The following is a 21904-nucleotide window of genomic DNA, read 5'->3' as shown; positions in this document are numbered from 1 at the left end:
GGATGGGTGTTGGAGCACACAAGTGGTGGGAGGGAAAATTAGGTGCAAGTGAAATTCAATGGATGGGATAATTAAAGGGTAGTGTCACAATATTGTGGCAGAGATTGTGAAAGCCTTTGAAGAGCCTCAAAACGTACCTCAATCCATTTGTAGCCATTGCCAAGACTGAAGAGGCAGTTGATTAGGAAGACGTGGGTTAAAAATGAATGGAATGAAAACCCAAGGTTCAGGCAAGAGACTGAGCAGCCTCACACCCGAACCCCTGTTTGATGGTTACTGAAGTTGAAGGTGGTGTCAGGTGAGTTGGTTGCAAGGACATTGGTGCTCTGTGTCATGCTGTGGCACCATCCCCTTGGTCAACACTGTGACATACCTTAAAGTAGGTGGAGCCAATTTTCAGGTCGCACCTGACCGTTGCTGTCAGTGGATGTACCAGCCCTACTCTGCACGTGTTTTTGCAGCAGATGGCGCAGCTCTGCACCTGCCTATCAGCTGATCAAGATCCTGTCCGACATTTTTCCGTGGTCACTGGCAGGTAGGTGTACCAATGTTTGCAGAATTGGTTGGTGGTATGACAGTTGCTGCCAACCAGGCTACACCACCTGCTGATCACCAAGCAGCCCGTCTTTCATGCTGTAATTGGGGTACTTCTGAGGAATATCCATTATTACAGTATCTCATTGGTGCCAGCAGGTTCTCTTGTCCCACTCTCTTTGGGAAGAGGAACTTTCAATGCATCAGCTGTCTGTGAAAGCAAGGTAAGTGTAGCTCTGTTTGCAAATGCAGGTGTGAGGTACTGGCTGACAGAGCATTTTTCATGCAGCCTGACTTGCCTGACATCTCTTTATAAGTCCTCTTCTCAATACCTCAAGTGGGTATTTATATTGGGAAAACCCATTGGTGCCAATAATGATGCTGGAGGGGGGTGGGGAAAGAAATAATAGGCAACAATTAGCACTAGGGTTCACCAGCACCTAAGTGCCATCAGAGAAAATAAAAATAGTAAAAAGAAATGGGTGAAATACATTTCCCTTAACATTACTGTATCCTTTCCATGCCATGTACTTACCGCTGCCTAGCAACTCCAGGTAGCTATTTAATGTGGGTGTGATTTATGTCCATTGTCTTGCATGCTAGAACAGCAGGAAATAACTTGCAGGACAGATACACCCCCAAATTTACATTTAAATGAAATGCCAATTGTCTGAGGCAGGTACTTCTATACCGCTGATCCAGTCCATCAGGGCACAAAGTGAGCAGAGTTCCAGCAGGATAGAATCCTGCCCTGCACATTTTTCGCTATCTGCTGCCTGACTTATGTCAGAACAGCGAGCGGCCGGCAGCCGAAAATTCAGTCCATAGTGTGTTTAAGATACTGTAACCCATCATTATTCCTTCTGGACTAGTACAAAGAAATGTAGTAATGGTTTAATTCTGTTTATTCAGTTTTATCATTTTGCTGAATATTTTATAGGTAAATGCAGCATCATGTGGTAAACGTGATGCTTTCCGATAGACTGCAACAGATTATTGAACAGAAATGGAGAAACTGTTTGTATTTTCTTGTACTGGTTACTAGGCATCTAATGACAGGTTACTTCGGCATTTTGGAGTTGTTTTCAGCCTTCCTAAACTTTAATTGCTATGCTATATGAACAAGTTTTTTTAAGGTGGCTGTGAAGATTAACACTGTAATTATGGATTGCTGCCTCTATGCAGTAGGGATGAGTGCTGACTCCAAAACATAAGTCGGAAAAGGGCTGACTTGGAGTTATTTGGATTGGCGACCATCCGCCTTCCTTAGTGTGGGTGAAAACTCCTTTTAATGTTTCTGAGGGGCTTTACCAACAGTAAAGTGTATGTATAAGCACTGCCACCATTTTGACTTTCATACCACTCGGGATTGAAACAAGGAAAGAGATTAAAACTGTTTAACTTGGAAGTTATATAAATCAGAATGATGTACACATTTGATGAGAAATTCTTCTTTCGATCTATATATATCAGAGTTGAACATCAATGGACGAGACTGCACGTGAATTGCTTGGGTTAATGTCTGAAGTAGCACATTTATCCTGTCGATATAATAGATAAATAAGGCAGTGACTGGATTGGGTCAAAGTTTGGGATTTGGTAATATAACTTAAACCTGCCCCTTTGGGCCACTTCACCGTCAGAATTTGAGCATAGTACAGATATTTTGGGCAGGGTGGAAATTGATCAAGCCTGTCTGAAGCAAAGGAATACAGGAAGGTTAACTAATGGCGAGTTGGATTTGATAAATCATAAAATTAAATAATGTAACTGAGTTGAAAAGGAAAGGATCTGAGTTTGACCTCTTAATCATTTTCTAAGTGAAAAGTGCTGGCAAGCACTAAAAGGTTTTACTGTATTGGTTTTGAAATATCCTTTTGTTTGTTGCACTGGGTAACGCCCTTTTAGTTCTGGAACCTGGGTTTGGAATCAGCCCAATTAAATATTTACCCCATTTATATTACAGAAGCATTTCCAATGGAAACAGTCCTATAGTAGTACTTGATACCCTTGCTGCTGAATGTACCACTATTATACTGTAGGATGAAATCAGCAACAACAGATAACTGCACACATAAGATTTGTGCATGCAAATTATTCACCAACACACTTTAGAGCAACTGTGAGCACATAAAGTTTGTGACTTTGCCAATCTGGCTGGGACCTTCCTTTATAGACCAACAACTGAGAAGCTGCATCGCTGGCATGTACAAGTGGGTTGAGAGGTACGCTGCCTGTGGCTTCAGCCTAAGTGCTGATAGCAGAACAGATTATGATTGGCACAGGAGGCTGTTGGAGGCACCAGGTGAAACCCCCTGCCATGGAAGTCTTTGACAACACTGCTGTCACTTTCTTTCCTTCACTCTGTTGCTCTGGTCATTTGAAGTAGTTCTATAAAGCAAATTAAGTATCTGACAATGGTGAGGGTTCCAAGTTAAATTGATCTGAGTATCCTCAATCGTGTTCCTGATCAGCTGTCGTCACAGCACAAGACTGCCTGCAATTTACCATTAGCTGATACTGTGGGGCAGATACACCACAGAGGTTGGGGCAGAATAGTTTTCGGGGGGTTGGGGGGTGGGGGTAGCGGGGCTTTATCCTGCAGCTAATCTACACTATGCTGGATCCAAAGCTGCTTTTATATTATTCAAAACATGTACTACCATCATAGCTGGTTCCTGCACTGTTCTCACACAGCTAGCTGTAACACAGAGGTAAATTTGCTAAAGCCAGCCACCACCAAGATCCAGGTTTTTAAAAAAACATGGGTCTTCCAGGCTGTTAGCACTGGCCTTACACACTAAAAGCTGCATCAAGAGTGGTGAGTGACTGGGTTCAAAAACTTGGAATATTTTCTGCTCCTTAGAAATGACATTTACCATCTTGATGAACACAAAAAATTTACCAGCAAGAAGATATTTTAAAGAAATGACTTATTTGTAAAATGCACGTTTGTGTAACAAGCATTTGGTGTTTCATTGAATTACCATAATAGAATGATAATTGTAATTCTTTGCTATAGTCATTGAGTTTTAATATGACAATCCTACCCCTTAACTGGGAACTTCCTAAATTGGAATTCAGGGTAATGTGATCTTTTTAACTCTACAATTGAGTTGTATCACTGATGGTGTAACGCAAATAGGAATTACAAGTTGCAAATGCTACTTAATTGAAGGAATGAGGAAGATGACATTGTCACAGTCTTAAAATACCTCGTTTATTTTATAAGGAGGACATTTATATGTAAAACGCCACCAAACCCAACCTGTTTTGCAAACTAAACCTGGGGTAACACTCTCACTCCAAATTGGTCCATATCCCTTATGTGACCATTGAGACCCAGACGGCTGAGGAGAAAATAGATATGTAGGGCAAGATTTTAAATGGGAAAAACGGGTGGGTTGGGGGCAGGTGGGGGGCATTGAAAATTGCTACAATATCAGACCTGCCCCCAACCCGCCCATTTCTGGTTTTCACCGGGGCGGGTGACCAACCCACCATTGGGTGGCGGGTTGGTCACTAAAACCTTTCAAAGAGGCTGCAGGCCTCCAATTTGAAAGGTTTTGCGATTTCAAACCCCGGGAGCCGGGATTCCTGGGCCTTCTCCTTCACATGTGCGTAGGAGGAGGCGAGAAGGCCCGAATCTGCAGGTAAGTACCTTTCTGGCACAGCTTGTGGGCCTGGAGGAGCAGGAGTGCTTCCCCCCAGGCCCAACAAGCCTACCTGCAGCGACCCTGCCCCCTCCTCCCCCCAAACAAACAATCCCGATCTGCACCCTCCCCCCCCCCCCCCCCCCACCCCAATCCATACAATCTGAGACTTACCTGAACACTTACCTTTCTACGTCCTCTTCCTTACTCTGCACCCATCCGACTGAGGCTAGCCTGTCAATCAGGCCGGCCGTCTGATGTGAAATGGACAAAAAAAAAGACATTCTTACGTCAAAATCGTAAGGACGTCTGGGAAACCCATACTTCCGGGTTTCCCGTCCGCGATTCGACCCTCCCCCGGGCTCCAGGGTAAAATCCTGGCTGTAGACGCAGCAGTTGAATCCCATGTGCTTCCAAAAAAAAATGACAGCTGCCCTCAAATACCCTTGTCCAATAGTTTATCTTTCCATATACTTTAACTGTTATGTGGAAAATAGTTGTAAAAATTAGAATGAAAAGATAATATTTTTTTCAAAGTCCACCCAGGTTTGATCCTGATCTGTGTCTTAGCAGGCCACAGGTGGTAGAGTGGTAGGGGTGCTGCAGTTGTCCTTTAGTGCCTGTAGATTAGGCACCCACAGAAGGAAATTGGCTGGAGTTCCTACATTTTATTGCTATCCTGGAATCCCTACTGTAAGTGTGTGTTTATTTACCTCAAATGAGGACAGGATCAAGCTTGGCTGTGGTTCGCTGCAAGGTTTGTTGTGGAGGTGTGGATAGCCTGGGTAAGGTATGGGAGGATGATTGGTGTTGTGAACCATACCCCAACAGAAGTGCCTGTCTTTGGGAGGAGAGGGTACATGATTGGCAAGGAAAGAAAAAGTACTGTGCATGCAACTCATGCTTGGATTGCAGTTGTGCATTCACAAAATTCAAATAAAGGCTTTATTTTTCTGTTCTGATTTCTTCCGCTCGTGGTCATGAGAGTTTGGGGTAGGAGGTAGAGAATATGCTGGGTGGAAGAGTAAATTGTCTCCAGGAGCATGAAAGTGGTCATGGCAGTGGTGGCCTTTCAATTTTCTCCCCCTTTCCCTCATCACGCTCTTGCCAATCTGCTAGTTTTTGATATCCTCCGTATATGGGTTAATTTCACAAGTCAGACAGCATTAGAGTACTAAATCAAAATTGTACGTTTGTGTGTAGATCAGACATCAGATACTAAAGTTTTATCAAATTAAATTTTTGATAAACATATGAAAACATTGATAAAGTATTTGTTTCATGTGAACAGTCACAGCTCCAGAATTGTAAGAATGCTAATCCCTCATGCCAGCACTTACAGGTGATTTTAATCCTGCCGACCTGCCGGAAACCGGGCGGGCAGACAGTCAAAATTGGCCAGGAGACTTACCCGCCGAAATGTGGCTTCCTTCCTGCAATCTTCAGTTTTAACCTACTTCTGAGGAGGTCAGAAACTGGTGGGGCCCTTCTTTAAATATTCAGATAGGGTTCTGATGGCAACATTGGGGCCCGACTGCTATTTTAATCAGTGATTTGAGTGGGGAGGCTATTGTGGCTTTCCCACCAGGTGAAGCTATCAGAATGAAGAGTTGGGGCCAGAAGAGGTAAGTTTTTAAACTTCTTTTAGTTTCCTTGTGGAGCCAGGAGAAACAAGAGTTTAGGCCTCCCCTGCACCAGGCTATCCCCCCTTTCTGATCTGGAGACCCTCCCGAAACCCTCTCCCCACCACTTATCTGAGTGCCAGGGTCCGTTCCTTTGATTCCCCTGGTGACGTCCTACCGCCTGACATTTGGAACCTGCCCACCTGCTGGCCAGCTGCCACTTCTTGCTGGTTTTAGGCGAGCGATATTAGCTCCTTGCCCCCTCTTCACCATGGGACAAAGTTCGCACTATCCTCTCCCAAGCTAACCCCCGAGATAAAATTCGCACCCCCTCCTTCTTTCTCTCTCTCCCTCCTCCTCCTCCTCCTCTTTTTCTCTATCCCCCACCTTCTACCTGTGTTGTCTCCTCTCCCCCTCCTTGGTTCAATTATCTGCCCGCCGTCTAGCCCCTTTTGACCTGAAAAATTTCCTTGGTCTTCACTCCCCATGTGCAATGCTATGGGAGATTTATAATTAATTATCAGAACATTTTTACAGAATTTTTGTTTTATTTCCAGTTAGGAAATTATTTTATGAGATCCTAAAGTCTTTTTTTCCAAAGGAAAAAACTGCTACTGACAATTCTGTTTAGAGAGAAAATGGGCTGGATTCCACTATTATGATCTTGCATTAACAAGATTATATTTCTTCCATTGTGTTCAAACTTCCTGTGTATAGCTTCAGATGTCTGCTACAGCCAATTTCATTTTTCCAAATTGTTGAGAAAAAAAAATCCCAGAGTACAATCCGCAGGCCATGATTTTGTAAGATTATGGGATCTCAAGAAAATAGTCACCATTATAGAAAGTAAATCCATCCAAATGTTACGCTAGAGCTGAAGGTTTTATCGAAATCCCAGACTAGGACAGGTGTGAATATTTTGGGTTGCCTTGGTTCTTTGGAATATGGGTGAATTGCATGTTAAAAATATCTCTATTTTTGGTTTCACTTTACCAAGAATGTAGTGTCCCACAGGGAAACGTCTAGATCTGTATTATGCTATATGTACTTTTTGATTGGAAATTCTTTAGCGAGTTAGTGAGTACCGTTTTAATTGAGTTGCCTGATTTGTCTCGGGATCAGCCATGGCAATTTTTTTTTACAAGACTATGAAACAGTCCCTGGGGTAATCGTGACCTGGTTGAAGCTATGGAAGACTTTATCTGACAGCAACACTGCTGCTAATGGAATTGTTATCAATGAGTAATTCAGTAGAAATAATGACAACTGGGGGTAGGCTAGCGGTTAGTAGGCTAGTTGTAAACCTAACCTAAAATAAGATGTACAAAGAAAAACAATGCTGAGAATAGTCAAATCTCTTGAAATGCAGTGTATTGAGTATCTGTTAATACATTGGATTTTTTTTTTCACTTTTTGCTTATTTTAACAAAACATTTACATTTCAGTTTTCATCAACATTGACTGCAGACCTTTTGTAGGATGTGACAGGAACATAGGTCACCAAAGTGTACAGTTTGTTAGGAGAGTCTTCATCCTCATTGCGTTCTCCGGATAAATGCACACTAATGCAGTATGGAAAATTCCTTGCACGTTTAGCCCAAACAGCCTTGTTCACTTAGTATCAATGTGGACATCAGAATATATTATTTTGTAAGGTGTCTCAAAATGTACTTTTTATGATTCCTTTACCAACTGAGACCCAATTGAACACAACTACACTTTCTAACCTGCTTTTTGTATCTCCCTGAAGAAGAAGGCATACATGTTCTGTAAGAAAAACAAAATCCTAATAAATGTTTCATCTTATACTAACATTGCCCCCTTTGACCCTCAAAAGCTGAATTATTTTGTGGGTGCTAACTGTAAACTATAAAGAGTATTCTTGTAGCTGAATTTTCAGGGAAATTTTTGGAATTTATACAATTTTCTCAAAAACAAAATGAAATCTGTAGTAAAGTCTGCATTTTTCTCAATTTGTTCTTTGCAGATCTTTCAACGGCGCAACAGAAATTCGCTCAGTCACTGGGAGAGTTCTCGTTTGAGTTTATTGGGGATGCTGAGACAGATGATGAGCGGTGTATAGGTAAGTGGGTCTCGTTATTTCTAATGTGATTTGCACTTCATTTTCTGGCTTCATACAACAGAAATTGCAGCTCAGCTCTGAGTACTTAGTTCTGTCCTATGATGTCTGCATTTTTGAAAAGATTGTGAACGTTAAACTTAATATACTGTAGTACAATTGGAGAAGCATTTCTGATTCTTAAAAATTACAAAACACATAGTATTCTTGGAACATGTAGACCTGTTAACTTATTTTTTAAAAAGATTTTGCTGAAATACATCTGTAGACTTCAACAGTTAAATCAGAAAATGTTCTACTTTGGCTCAAAATTACATTTTAAAAGTGTCTAGGAACACCAACTTTTTGCATTACTTTTATATGGACTACTTACACTTCTCAACAGCCTGTCTCTCCAACTGAGACATGGTCATCTTTTTGCCAAGGAAGGGTATGCATGCATCAATTATATAGACTGAAGAGTAAAATAACGTGCTTTATGTATCTGAAGTGATTAAACTCTAAACAGATCAACTTCGATGTTGTCAAATAGAATTGTAGCATTTAGAGGCAAGTGATGTGATTGTGTCAGGGATGAAATTGGGATTCCAAGTAATCTTATTTAAAGAGATGTGATTTTTGACACAGATCTTATAAGGTTCCACTGTATCATCTTGCAGCATTTTTTTGGTAAGCTTTAATTGCACTGACGCAGTTTCACTTTTTGTCTCCTTATGAATTAGAGTTGCCAACTCTGGTTGGATGTATTCCTGGAGGTTTGATTACGTGACATTTGATCAATGTGACCTTTGCCTGCAGTTTGCAAGTGTTCTTGCATTTGCCGTATAAAGTTTGGGTCCCCTGTAGTTGAATGTCTTTGCTTGAGCATGACAGTGTTTTTTAAAAAAATCAAGAATAGATAAAGGATACCCATTTTGTGTAAAAGTAGACTGTCATGTATTCTATTTTTTTTTGTAATCATCTTATCTATTGCAAAAGCAAGATTTGTAAGGCGCATCCACATTTTTAGGCTTGTTATTTTGGAAAACTTAGAAGTTGTATCTGCCGATGTTATTTTCCTCAATTTAGAAGAAATGAGTTATCTACTAGATTTTGTAGCAATTTATTTACCAGAATAAATCATCATTTGTCCAGTTTTATCTCCTATGCACTTTGATTCATTTTTGTAAGTTGATATTTGTAGTTATTGAAATACAAAGGTGTCATATCGACTGTTATTTCAAATGAAGTTTGTTTAAGCTAAACAAATACTTGAAGATTCTTAGTCTCATCATGTGCTTTACAATAAGAGTACTGCAGTCCAGTGGTTATGCATGTTTTGTATTCTATTTGTACAACATATCTTTATTAAGAAATATAGTTTGAAATTAATTCTGTTTTTAATATTTGTTTAAACCAGTCCTTTATTTGTGGCTTATCATATTTTGTGACTCCGTCTCGCCTCTTGTCCCATTTTGGACTTAGCTGGCGGCAGGAAAGTTTTAGCGTCAGAACTTTGAGCTACTGCACGAGAAGTCCCGTGTGCATGCGTGCAAACTGCGAACTCTACTTCAGCATTTTCTTCCAGGTTGCCAGCAGCAGTGCCCAGGAGATCAATCGTCAATTCCATAAGAGCATAAGAAATAAGAGCAGGAGTAGGTCATACGGTCCCTCGAGCCTGCTCCGCCATTCAATCAGATCATTGCTGATCTTCAACCTCAACTCCACTTTCCCGCCTGATCCCCATATCCCTTAATTCCCCTGGAGTCCAAAAATCTTTCCATCTCATCCTTGAATATATTCAATGACTCAGCATCCACAGCCCTCTGGGGTAGAGAATTCTATAGATTCACAACCCTCTGCATGAAGAAATTCCTCCTCATCTCAGTCTTGAATTGCTGACCCTGTATCCTGCAATTATGTCCCCTAGTTCTAGACTCTCCAGTCAGGGGAAACAATCTCTCAGCCTCTACCCTGTCAAGCCCCCTCATAATCTTATATGTTTCAAATGAGATCGCCTCTCATTCTTCTAAACTCCAGAGAGTATAGGCCAATTCTACTCAACCACTCCTCATAGGAGAACCCTCTCATCCCAGGAATTAATCTAGTGAACCTTCGTTGCACTGCCTCTAAGAAAGGTATATCCCTCCTTAGATAAGGAGACCAAAACTGTATGCAGTACTCCAGGCGAGGTCTCACCAACGCCCTGCACAGCTGTAGTAAGACTTCCTTACTCTTGTACTCCAACTCCCTTGCAATAAAGGCCAACATGCCATTTGCCTTCCTAGTTTCCTGTTCTACCTGCATATTAACTCTTTGTGTTTCTTGTATGAGGACACCCAAGTCTCTCTGAACACCAACATTTAATAGTTTCTCACCATTTAAAAAATATTCTGTATTTCTATTCTTCTTACCAAAGTGAATAACCTCACACTTCCCCACATTATACTCCATCTGCCACCTTCTTGCCCACTCACTTAACCAGTCTGTATCTCTTTGCAGACTCTGTGTCCTCCTCACAGCTTACTTTCCCACCTACCTTTGTATCGTCAGCAAACTTGGATACATTTACAGTCAGTCCCTTCATCTAAGTCATTAATATAGATTGTAAATAGCTGAAGCCCAAGCACCAATCCTTACGGCACTCCACTAGTTACAGCCTGCCAACCTGAGAATGACCCGTTTATCCCTACTGTTTTCTGTCCTTTAACCAACCCTCTACCCATGCTAATATATTATCCCCAACCCCATGAGCCCTTACCTTGTATAACAACCTTTTATGTGGCACCTTATCGAATGCCTTTTGAAAATCCAAATATACTACATCCACTGGTTCCCCTTTATCTACCCTGCTAGTTACATCCTCAAAAAACTCTAATAAATTTGTCAAACACGATTTCCCTTTCATAAAACCATGTTGACTCTGCCTAATCATATTATGATTTTCTAAGTGCCCTGTTGCCACTTCCTTAACAATGGATTCCAGCATTTTCCTGATGACCGATGCCAGGCTAACTGGCCTGTAGTTCCCTGTTTTCTCTCTCCCTCCCTTCTTGAATAGCGGGTACCTTCCAATCCAGTGGGACCGTTCCAGAATCTAGAGAATTTTGGAAAATCATAACCAATGCATCCACTATCTCTGCAGCCACCTCTTTTAGAATTCTCGGATGTAGGCCATCAGGTCCAGGGGCTTTTAGTCAGCTTTTAGTCCCATTTGTTTGTCCAGTACTTTTTTTCTAGTGATATTAATTGTTTTAAGTGCCTCACTGTCATTTACCCCTTGGTTCCTCATTATTTTTGGTATGCATTTTGTGCCTTCTACTGTGAAGACAGATACATAATATTTGTTCAACGCATCTGCCATTTCCTGATTCCCCATTATAATTTCTCCTGTCTCAGCCTCTAAGGGACCCACGTTTACTTTTGCTACTCTCTTCCTTTTTACATACTTGTAGAAGCTCTTACAGTCTGTTTTTATATTTCTTGCTAGTTTACTTTCATATTCTATTTTCTCCCTTTTTATCAATTTTTTGGTTGTCCTTTGTTGATTTCTAAAACTCTGCCAATCCCCAGGCTTATTACTCTTCTTGGCAACATTATAGGCCTCTTCTTTCAATCTGATACGCTCCTTAACTTTTTTAGTTAGTCACGGGTTGATCACTCTTCCCGTGGAGTTTTTATTTCTCAATGGAATGTATATTCCAGGAGACACGAGGACAATCCGGCAGTATGGCTTTAAGAGCGTAGCATTCCAAATTGGTTTCTGATTGGTCTCTTAACCATGTGACCAATAATACCATGTTCTAACCATATAGTAGTATTGATCACATGGTTATTAGACCAATCAAATCTGAGAATTGCATTTCTCAATAAGCACAGGAAGCAACCTTTACACTTCCACACCAAATACTGAAAATCTAAGTAAGTTGATATAACTATGACCACATAAGTTGCAACTAAAAGTCAAACTACGTAAATTGAAGTAATGCAACTTTTAACTGAAATTTTAGTGAATTAAGTCATGGGTTTGGATGAGCTGTTGAGGCCTACTTTGCTTTCTGATTAACAAGTGAAACTACTTGGTTTAATTGCCTACGTTAAACCAAAAATAAAAACAGAAAACGCTGTAAATACTCAGCAAGGCAGACAGTGTCTGTGGAGAAAGAAACAGTTAATGTTTCAGGTAGATGGCTGTTCGTCAGAACTGGAAGAAGTTGAAGATTTAACAGGTATTAAGCAAGTACAGAGCCAGGCACGGGGTGGGGAGGGGCAGGAAGGGAAGGAAAAAACTAAAGGGAAGGTCTCTGATAGGGTGAAGGGTAGAAGTGATTAAATGACAAAAGGGATGATGATGCAAGGCAAGGAGGGTGGTAATGGGACAAGTAAAGAAATAAAAGGTGGGTCTAGAGGACTTGTACATGGCAACAGCAGAACCATTACCAGCACCTGCTGTCCAAAAAAATGGAGCTGAGGTTATGATCAGAAGTTATTGAAGTCATTGTTCAGTCCGGAAGGTTGTAAAGTGCCTAATCAAAAGATGAGGTACTGTTCCTTGAGCTTCAATGGAACAGTGTAGGAGGCCGACGATAGAGAGGTCAGAATGGGAGTGGGACGGGGAATTAAAATGACAAGCGACCAGAAGGTCAGGGTCACGCGTGCGGACTGAGCGGAGGTGTTCAGCAAAGCGATCACCCAATCTGCGTTTGGACTCCCCACTATAGAGACCACGTTGTAAGCAGCGAATACAGTATACTAAATTGAAAGAAGTACAAGTAAACTGCTGTTTCACCTGGAAGGAGTGTTTGGGGCCCTGGACTGTGGGAAGGGAGGAGGTGAAAGGGCAGGTGTCGCATCTCCTGCACTTGAATGGGAAGGTGCCATGGGAAGGGGAGCGGGTGTTGGGGGTGATGGAAGAGTGGACCAGGGTGTCACAGAGGGAATGGTCCCTTCGGAATGCTGAAAGGGGAAGAGAGGGGAAGATATGTTTGGTGATGGCATTGCACTGGAGGTGATGGAAATGGTGGAGGATGATCTGTTGAATGTGGAGATTGGTGGGATGGAAGGTGAGGACAAGAGGGACCCTATCTTGTTTCTAGGAGGGAGGGGAAGGATTAGTGCAGAAGTTCGGGAAAAGGGACAGACACGTTGGAGGGCCCTGTCAACTACAATGGAGGGGAATCCTCGGTTGAGGAAAAAGGAAGACATATTGGAAGCACTGGTGTGGAAGGTCAGAACAGATGTATCGAAGATGGAGAAACTGGGAGAAGGGAATAGAGTCCTTACAGGAAGCGGGGTGGGAGGAAGTGTAATCAAGGTAGCTGTGGGAGTCGGTGTGCTTCTTATAGATACTGGTTGACAGCCTATTCCTAGAGATGGAGATAGAGAAGTCTACAAAGGGAAGAGTTGGAGGTGAACCATGTGAAGGCGAGGGAAGGATGGAAATTGGAAGTAAAGTTGATTAACTTTTCCAGTAAACCAAACCTGTTGTACTACTTGAGGAAATGAGAGATATTGACAATCATTATGGGAGAGTAAACGGATACTAGGGCAGTACCAATAAATTAGAAAGAGGCTAACATGGTGCCCAAATTCAAAAAAGGGTGACAAAACAGACCCTGGCAACTACAAACCCCCATTAGTCTTGCTTCATTGAACTGTAAAATAATGGAATCCATGATCAGGAGTAAACTTGAGGATTATTTGTGCCATACAATAGCAGTCAACACAGCTTTAGATGGGGAAAATCCTGCTTGACTAATCTCCTTGATCTCTTTGCGGAAGAGGCAACCCAAGTGTACGGTGATAAACCCCACAACACTGTGTACTTAGACTTCCAAAAGACGTTTGATAAAGTTCCATACAAAAGGTTGCTAGTTGAACTCAAAGCTGTGGGGATTCAGGGTAAAACATGAATGGGTAAGAAATTGTCCAAAGGGAAGATAGAGAAGTAATGTCAAGGTGCAGGGAAGTACTGAGTAGGGTGCCCCAGGCTTCATGCTGTTTCTAATTTACATCGTTGACTTGGGGTGGGCGGGGGGGATTTTAACCCCCAAGTACAGGTGGGTTGGGGATGGGTGGATAGTTAAAATAATTGATTTTTCGAGTGCAGCTGTGATCCGGCTCCAACGCGCCCACTTCCGGGTTTAACGGAGGTGCGTTTGGATACGTGCCAGTAAACTACTTGCTGCAGTTGAGTCCCTAATTAGTTCTCGAATGAATTAACATCATTGTGAGATGTTAATTGGGTCTTTTTAAATTGAATTTCACAAACCTTTAAATTTAACACCTCCAACGCGGGTTTCCTGGGGCTTGTGAATCTTGCCAGTGAAAAGCAGGCGAGAAGGGCCGGATCCAAGAGGTGAGCGCCTTCATTGCACTGCTTGTGGGCCAGAAGGAGCAGGAGTGTTACTTCCAGGCCCGGCAAGTATACTTGCCACGATTGGTTGACCCCCCACACGATGTCCGGCTGCCCCCCGCCTCCCCCCAAACGATGTCCAACTGCTCACCACCACCACTACCACCGCCCCCCCCAATGATGTCCAACTCCTCTACGCCCCCATCCAAACTCCAACTTACCTTTCATCCGCTCACCGGCTGCTTTCCTGCTCGATAGGTAACTAGCCTGTCAATCAAGCTGGCTATTGGGCAGGATACTTTGCAAAATTTTAAAACAGGTCCTACCTTAATTTCGGTAGTATCTCCGGGAACTCCTTACTTTCGGGTTTTCCATCTGCCCCCCCCACCCTTCCCGGCTCCGTTAAAATCCAGGCCTTGGACTCAGAAATTCAATGCAAATTGGTCAGATTTGTAAGCACATAGGAAGGGACAATGGGTGAGACACATTGAGGTAGCAAAGAATGAAAAAGACCTAGGAGTCTTACTCAGCTCGATGTTGAACATGTCAACCAATGCAGATCAGGAATGAACAAAGCCATAGAATGTTGAAATACACAGCCAAAACAGTAGAGTACAAGTCTGAGGAAGTCTTGATCAAATTGTACAGTATCCTGGTTGGACCACACCTTGAGTATTGTGTCCAGTTTGGTCACCAAGTATGGAAAAGGTTAATCTGGAATACTACTTTAAATAAAAAAATGTTGGGGTAGAACAAAGGGACACCGGTTCAAACTAGTAAAAGATAATTTTAGGATTGATGTCAGGAAGTTCTTCACTCAGACAGTGATCAACACTTGAAATGGACTCCCAGATAGAGTTGTGGAGGCAAAGATCCTGTAATCATTTAAGAAACAATTGGATGAAGCATTGATGCATTAAGATAGGCTGAATGGCCTTCCTCATCTGGAAGGATCTTGTTTGAGGTTCATTATCTATGTTGATGCCCATATTGATTGTTTTGATTTGATTTTAAAATCGATTTCTTTGTATTTTGGGCCCCAAAAGTTTACAAATAATAAAATTGCTGTAAATGGCTGTATTATAAAGGGTTGCTGAGAGCTGGGTTGTACTAGACTAGTTTGATTGTACTCCAGTTCCCTCAGCATGTTGTGGCACCGAAGTGGTTCCATCTAAATGCTCTTTGTAATGGGAACACCTATTTATACTACCTTAAAATCATAACAAAGGTGTTAGTATTTCTTAACTTGTTTTGTAATTGCATTCCAGATGAATCACTTCAGGAGTTTGCAGCATTTCTACGCAATCTCGAGGAACAAAGAGAAATGATGGTAAGCAGAAGTATGTTATGTGTTGGGGGCATGTTTCGGGTATGTAGTCTGGCAACTATCTTGCCTGCTTGCTTACTTTATATATTTATTTATATATAATCATGATCCTGATATGAATATTTTTTGACATTGTTCTCATCAACAGAAATTTGATGGGACTACACTACATTATGTACAGTATGTCCTGTATGTGTGTACTCTTCCTCTCCTCCCTAAATCCCCCAAGAGTAAAAGGTTATTGTACGCTGTTGGCATCTGTTCTAGTCTGCTGTTTTATATTCCCACAATCTAATTCTCTCTCAGCTGTTCTTCTCCAGGGGTATTATGGTCTTCATTTTATTTCTGGCTGACCCCGTGCATAAGATCTGATTTGCTGTTTGATTTATTTTTCTTGTCCGGGCCTATTTAAATCTGGCAATTTAAAACTTGGACTGGTATTTATCTTTGCACAGTTTCTTCAATATCTTTGCTGTATTGTTGTTATTGTATACCACTCTGGGTAGACTTGCTGTTGAATGATTTCAGTTTAGTTTTTAGGTTAGTATTCTGTAACTTCCATTTGAATTTCAAGACAACTGCTTTTTACCAATATGCTTCAATCATTATTTATTGGCTGCCACATGTGTCAAATTGTTCATAACTTGGGAATTTAAAATATGTTTTATTCCTGGACGGGGGCGGGGGGGCGGAGGAATCAGAATTTTAACTGTCATCTCTGTAACAGTTTTGGTCACTTTACATTGTGGCATTGTGTCTGATATGGGAACAAAAGTCCAGGGGGACTACTTTCTGTTCAGCTGTGTTTGGAACAAAATATGTTGTAAAATATGTATTTCCTGGCTTTGCACAGATCTGTCATCTTGTGCTTTCCCTCCTCAGCCACTCCAGTGATGTCACTTAAAGGATGGTGTGGCACTATTCACTTTAATTGAGACTAGCATTTTGGGCCAGTCTGGGAGCTGCCTCAGAACTGTCCCACCCTGGAAAAATACTCTGCTGGCTATGTATTGTTGGCTGAGAGTTTTCTCAGGACTGGCTGCTCTGGATAGGTTCCCAGGCTAATCTAAAGTTCCAGTCCCTGTTAAAACTTTGTTGTTCATTCTAGATCTTGCTGAACAGATTTCTGCAATCCGTTCACTGATCTTAAGCATTTCAGCAGCAAATCTGATCTATACCTAGAGCTCTGTTTTCTTGCTCTTCATTGGTTCCCATAACTGGCTAAATTTGTGTTTCTTCTAACAGTTGTATTAACATTTTTTTGCATTTGAATTTAGTTACTTTCCAAATCTGTATTTTTTTCTCTAGCAGTTTACCATCGCCACTCTTCCACTCCGCTTTTCTCTCCTTGCTCCGGAAGGTGTTCACTTTTGCTGGGGCAGAGGTGCCTGTAACCCTGAGGTGCTTGATCCATATGTGAGCTTAGACTTTGAGAGCTCAATTTCCACACTCCCCGCCACCCGCCCCCCTCCCCCAGCCTTGTGCAGGAAGGCAGTGGGGTCCTCTTTAAATATGCAGATTGGGGCCTGATGATGTTATCGGGGCCGGATCCGCAATTTTAGTTGGAGGCCTGTGCGGAAGAACAGTGACCTGCCGGGAGGTGGATCGTAGGCAGGAAGAGGCCTAGCAAATAAGTAATTCAATTTAATTTTAGGTTTCCTTATGGGCCAGGAGGAGCAGGAGTACTCCTCTGGGCATCACAAAGAAGCCCTGGGCCTCTCTTGCCCCTAGCTCCTTCTCCCCCCTCCTGATTGCTTCCAGAGTCGCTGTCACCACTTACATGGGTCCCCAGGTATGGCCTCCTGCTGCCGAATTCCCGCTCCCACATAACCTAACAGGGTTCAGGGGTTCAGCGAGAAAATTTATGGTAATGAGGCCCGGCCATTAAGATCGGCCAAGCCTCCATCTCCCCGGGTTCGCCGGCTGCTTCAGGGCTCATCCACGCCCCCTCCCATTAAAATCGGGGCCCGAGTGCAGTCTGTTTATCTACAGGGGAGCTTTACAACTGAAGCTGATTCTCACTCAGCATGCCTACGTGCCCTTTCCAGTAAGTGCCGTTAACCGTGCTGCCGGTACACTTACCTGACTGGTATGGGTGACGCATGCTGAATAATGATTACCTTCGCTGCATAAAATGTGTGCTGCAGATTCACCTGTATGTGCAATCTCAGCAGGGCTCTAGAGTTCGAGTTTTAGAATGAACTGCAAATCTGCTTACTGGCATGAGTTTCCCCATCAGAGGGGTTGAACATGTTCTGATCTTAGGCAGTTTTAACATGTGTTATAATTGAGTGATGGGCATTAAATTCCAGGTGACACGCTAACTTCAGTTGCAGTGGACCTGCCACACCACTTGCACTAGATCTTGGAACTAAATCAGAGAGATTTTTCTGCTTTTTAAGATTTGAGCATAAAATTTATGCCATTACTGGCATAAAGTTAGCATGAAAGATACACATAATGAGCACTGGAGAGACCTGGATGTGGGAAACAGAAACATCACACGAGGACAGTTGGGGTTCCTCTTCTGAGATCCAGGTTAAAACACACGGGTCCTGAATTTGCTGCCACATTAATGGTGCATTTAATGGCGCTCGCTGTTATTAATGTGTAAATCGTTCAGCAACGTGTGGCGAGGAAGAGATACCCCGTGAATTGTAAATCGCCACAAGTTGCTGGACGATTTGTGCAGCTCCTCTGTTAGTCTCATGAAAATGGCAGCTTGCCCTCAATCTCCCCGTGAGTTACATGAATTTGTTGCATTTGCACATTAATTGCCAATTAAACTCGCCGCAGAAATTTAAAATTTTTTTTTCTTATTTTTCCTTTGTCTCTTTTTTTTCTCTCTGTTAATCCAATCTTTCTTTCCCTCTCATTATTTCTCTTTCTGTATCTAATTTGCCTCCAATTCACCCTCCTTCTCCGTCATTCCTCTGTTTCTTTCTCAATCCTTAAATCTCATTGGTTAAGGAGCTGCACTATTGGTCCCGTCATTCACCAAGGTACCAGGTGTCCCGTTACCCTCGCCATGCCGTTATCAGCTCACACTTCCAACAAGTTATGGCACAAAACTTTTCAAGCTGAAGGGTGAAAGAAAAAGTTTAACTAACGAAGCACATTGCAAGATGTCCCACTCTAGCAAATTCTGGGCCAATACTGAAACAGGGTTTTAATCTGCTGCTGCCAATTGAACTCCTGTGCATTTGATAAAGGCATCTGTGAGAATTAAGCCCAATATGTTTAGCACTAAATCATTAGTGTTACAATTTTGAATCTACCAAAATAACTGTCTTGGTCAAACATGGGAATTATCCTCAATTTTTTTTCTCTGAATACAACAAATGTTCCCATGTGAAAATCGCAGTAAGTAGCATGTATTTTTGGTAGAGTAACCTAGTGAGGACCAGCTTCATTATTAGTGTTCTCATTGGAAAGGAAAAACACCAGCTTTAAGCAAGACAACAATGAGAAGGGGCTTGTTTATCAAAGGAATTCCTCAAACAAGCTGCATTTCTGTGTGGCTTTGTCACAGTGTCTGTACAATAGCCCGTAGATGGTTAGTTGTGCCAAATCTCCCCAGTTTCACAGGATGTAAATGTTCAAGCTCATTCGTCAGTGTTTGGAGATTAAGTTGTTTATATGGAATCATGAAAGAAAAGTTGAAAGATCTGAAGGTGTACTTTTACGGGAAATACTTCAAATCATTTCAAAATGTGTGTAAAAGAATGTGGGGCCTGTAATGTCCATTATGTCTTAACACCGCCGCCCCCCCGGGCCTCCCAGTGTAACTGTTAGTTGAAGTCTAGGCCTGGAGTTTCCTCAGTGGGGCATAACGCGTAAATTAGACCCAAAAATGTGCCCAGTGCCGTGCCTATTTTGTTGATGTCAAGTTAAGCCCAAGTATCCTCCCAATCTCATTAGAATACACCCGAACTTAAAATGTGCGTAAATCAACGTAAATAATTGGGGGCCTAAGGAAAGTGCCGACCCCATACCATCTATTTCTTCTGTATGTATGAAAATGTAAGTTTAAATTGATTTAACCATCGTTTGTGCACATTAGACACAGCATGTTTAGGTAACTGCAATTGGAGAAGTTCAAATGCTAAAAAAATTGCAATAAAACACCAGAAGAATGACTTTCTTTCCTGTTGCGCCTGAAAATCTGGTCGTACTATGAAGAGACCCTCTGAACAAGTGCAATTCCAGGATACTTATATCTCAGAGCTGGGGGATGGCCAGTTTTGAGGGGGGAGGGTTTTTGATGGGCGACCACAAAGGATTGGGGAGACTTGGGCATATTGTAGTTATGTGCGTAACTCACTTAGACCCAAAAGTTTGCAATCTTTTAAGCCACGTAATTGGGCGCAAATGCGGAGTAAACTCCAGGCCGTAATCTTTAGTGATTTGTGTCTCAATTTTTTTCACAATTGTTAATTTATAACCCTATTTGGGATCTGTGTGGTGATTTTAGTGAGACTTCTGTTTATTTGATTACTGTTTGTAAATGTGCTCTTAGTCAACATAATAGCTTAAAAATAACAATGTAAAATTAGATGTATCAGTATAGTGTCGGGGCACAGAGAATCTGGTTAAAATTTACTTGGATTTTGGACAGAGACTTTTTAAGTTTGGAAATCCTTTATTCCAGCTGTTTGTGCAATGCATTTATATATGTTCTGTAAGCAACCATATACTGCTGCTCTGGTTTTCCAGTGTGTGGTTATTGTCCCCACTGATTTTCAGCGCATGTGTACCTTGCTGTGGAATTTTTAAAAGGCTGATGTCCGAGTCTTGGTAAATGCATCAACCAATGCATGAAATGGGTATCATCTTCCTCATGATCCAGGGATGTCCAAATTTTTTGTCTCGGTGGGCTACTTGACTGAGCACCATGTAGCTCTGTGGGCCACACATTAAACAATTAAAATACAAAATGCCAAATTCAAGAAATACTTTAGAACAATATTATTACACTTATTAGAAAATCAATTTTAAAATCCGTGCAAAGGCATTTTGTTACTTAATGCACTTTTGGGCTGACACACTAGTGGCATTAGTAATGAATGTGTTCATGTAAAATTCCTTTGCTCTTTTAATGAAGGAGTAGAGTTTATCTAAATGGCTTAATGTCTTAGTTAAAATAGCGGAGCAGGAATTTAAAGCATAATTACTAATCACAGCATGCATGATTTCAACTGCTGTCATCTCTCTAAGTGAAAGAATGTCTCAGTAATTCGTATTAATTTGCTTTTTTGTATATATTTATGTATTAAAATATTAGTTGTGGATCTTATTCATTTCTAAACAGCTGCTTTCCTATTTTTATTACATTTACAGTTTTAAATATTGTATTTATGCACATTTAGCAACATTCTTTAAATGATTTTGGTGATATTTAATGTAATCTACCTGTTTTGTGTTTGCCCTCAAAATTCAACACTATATGAAATTTAATTATGAATAAAATGAGTCACTAGGGTGTTGTGGCCCTGATAACTAAGGCTCATGAGTCACGTATGACCTACAAGCTGCACTTTAGACATTCTTGTCGCATTTGTAAAAGCATGAGTGGCAAGGTCGAAGTTTGCAATATTGTAATTTATAATAGTGTACTTCATAAATTGGTCCTTGGGGTGAATGAGACAATGAACTGTCAGTACTACGCCAGAGGAAGTGTTCCATTACTAATGTCACAAGTTAGCAGATGTTTGCGACCTCCCAGTGTTTGAAATAATGCATCTGGAAGGAATGGGGGAGAGACTCTGGTGGCCAACCAATTGTTGGACTTTCCTCCTTTGTTTTTTTCCCCTTTATTTCTGCCAAGACAGCAACAATTTTGTTTATTGGCACAGTGCTGAGCAGAAATAAAAGCCCCGATTTTAACTCCGGGAGCAGGTGCAGCATGGGGTGGGGGAGGGGGGGGGGTGGGTGGGGGGTGGTGGTGGTGGTGGTGTTGAAAGACCAGCTTGTACAGACACGCCGGCATGTGGCCCGGGCTATTTTAACCCTCAGCACCATTATAATAGCCCAGGACTGACTCCCGACCACACCGGGCAGTAAAGACATGGAGGCCGTTGGGCGGGAGTGCGAATTCACAAGGCAGCACGCCGCCGCCAGGGAGCGAAGGAAACGGTCCTGGTAGTCGAATAAGTTCGTCAGGAGTGGGGAGAGGGTCAGCATGTGGTCGCAGTCAGGTGGAGGGGGCAGACCCGGGCAGGGAAGGCCCAAGGTTTCCCTGTGGGGCTTGGAGGAGCACTCCTAATCCTCCTTGCCCACATGGAAATCTTAAAAAAAAATTTACTTGGCTTCTTGGTCCTCTTCTCTTCTGACATGGGGATTAAAATCAGACTC

General features: G+C 42.0%; 1 protein-coding gene across 3 annotated transcripts in view; it reads left to right on the top strand.

The window, feature by feature from the left end:
* arhgap10 (Rho GTPase activating protein 10) overlaps positions 1-21904 on the top strand; it is a 197935-nt gene that overhangs the window by 68326 nt on the left and 107705 nt on the right. For all 3 annotated transcript variants that reach the window (XM_067992215.1, XM_067992209.1, XM_067992222.1), the window contains exons 2-3: positions 7797-7892; positions 15492-15553. In XM_067992215.1, coding sequence (XP_067848316.1) covers positions 7797-7892; positions 15492-15553 — 158 coding nt within the window. The remainder of the gene's footprint in view (positions 1-7796; positions 7893-15491; positions 15554-21904) is intronic.

The sequence above is a fragment of the Heptranchias perlo genome, chromosome 1, assembly GCF_035084215.1.
Source record: "Heptranchias perlo isolate sHepPer1 chromosome 1, sHepPer1.hap1, whole genome shotgun sequence".
In the NCBI taxonomy this organism is placed as follows: domain Eukaryota; kingdom Metazoa; phylum Chordata; class Chondrichthyes; order Hexanchiformes; family Hexanchidae; genus Heptranchias; species Heptranchias perlo.
Note: the sequence above shows the minus strand (reverse complement) of the source record. Positions and strands in the feature narration are given on the sequence as shown.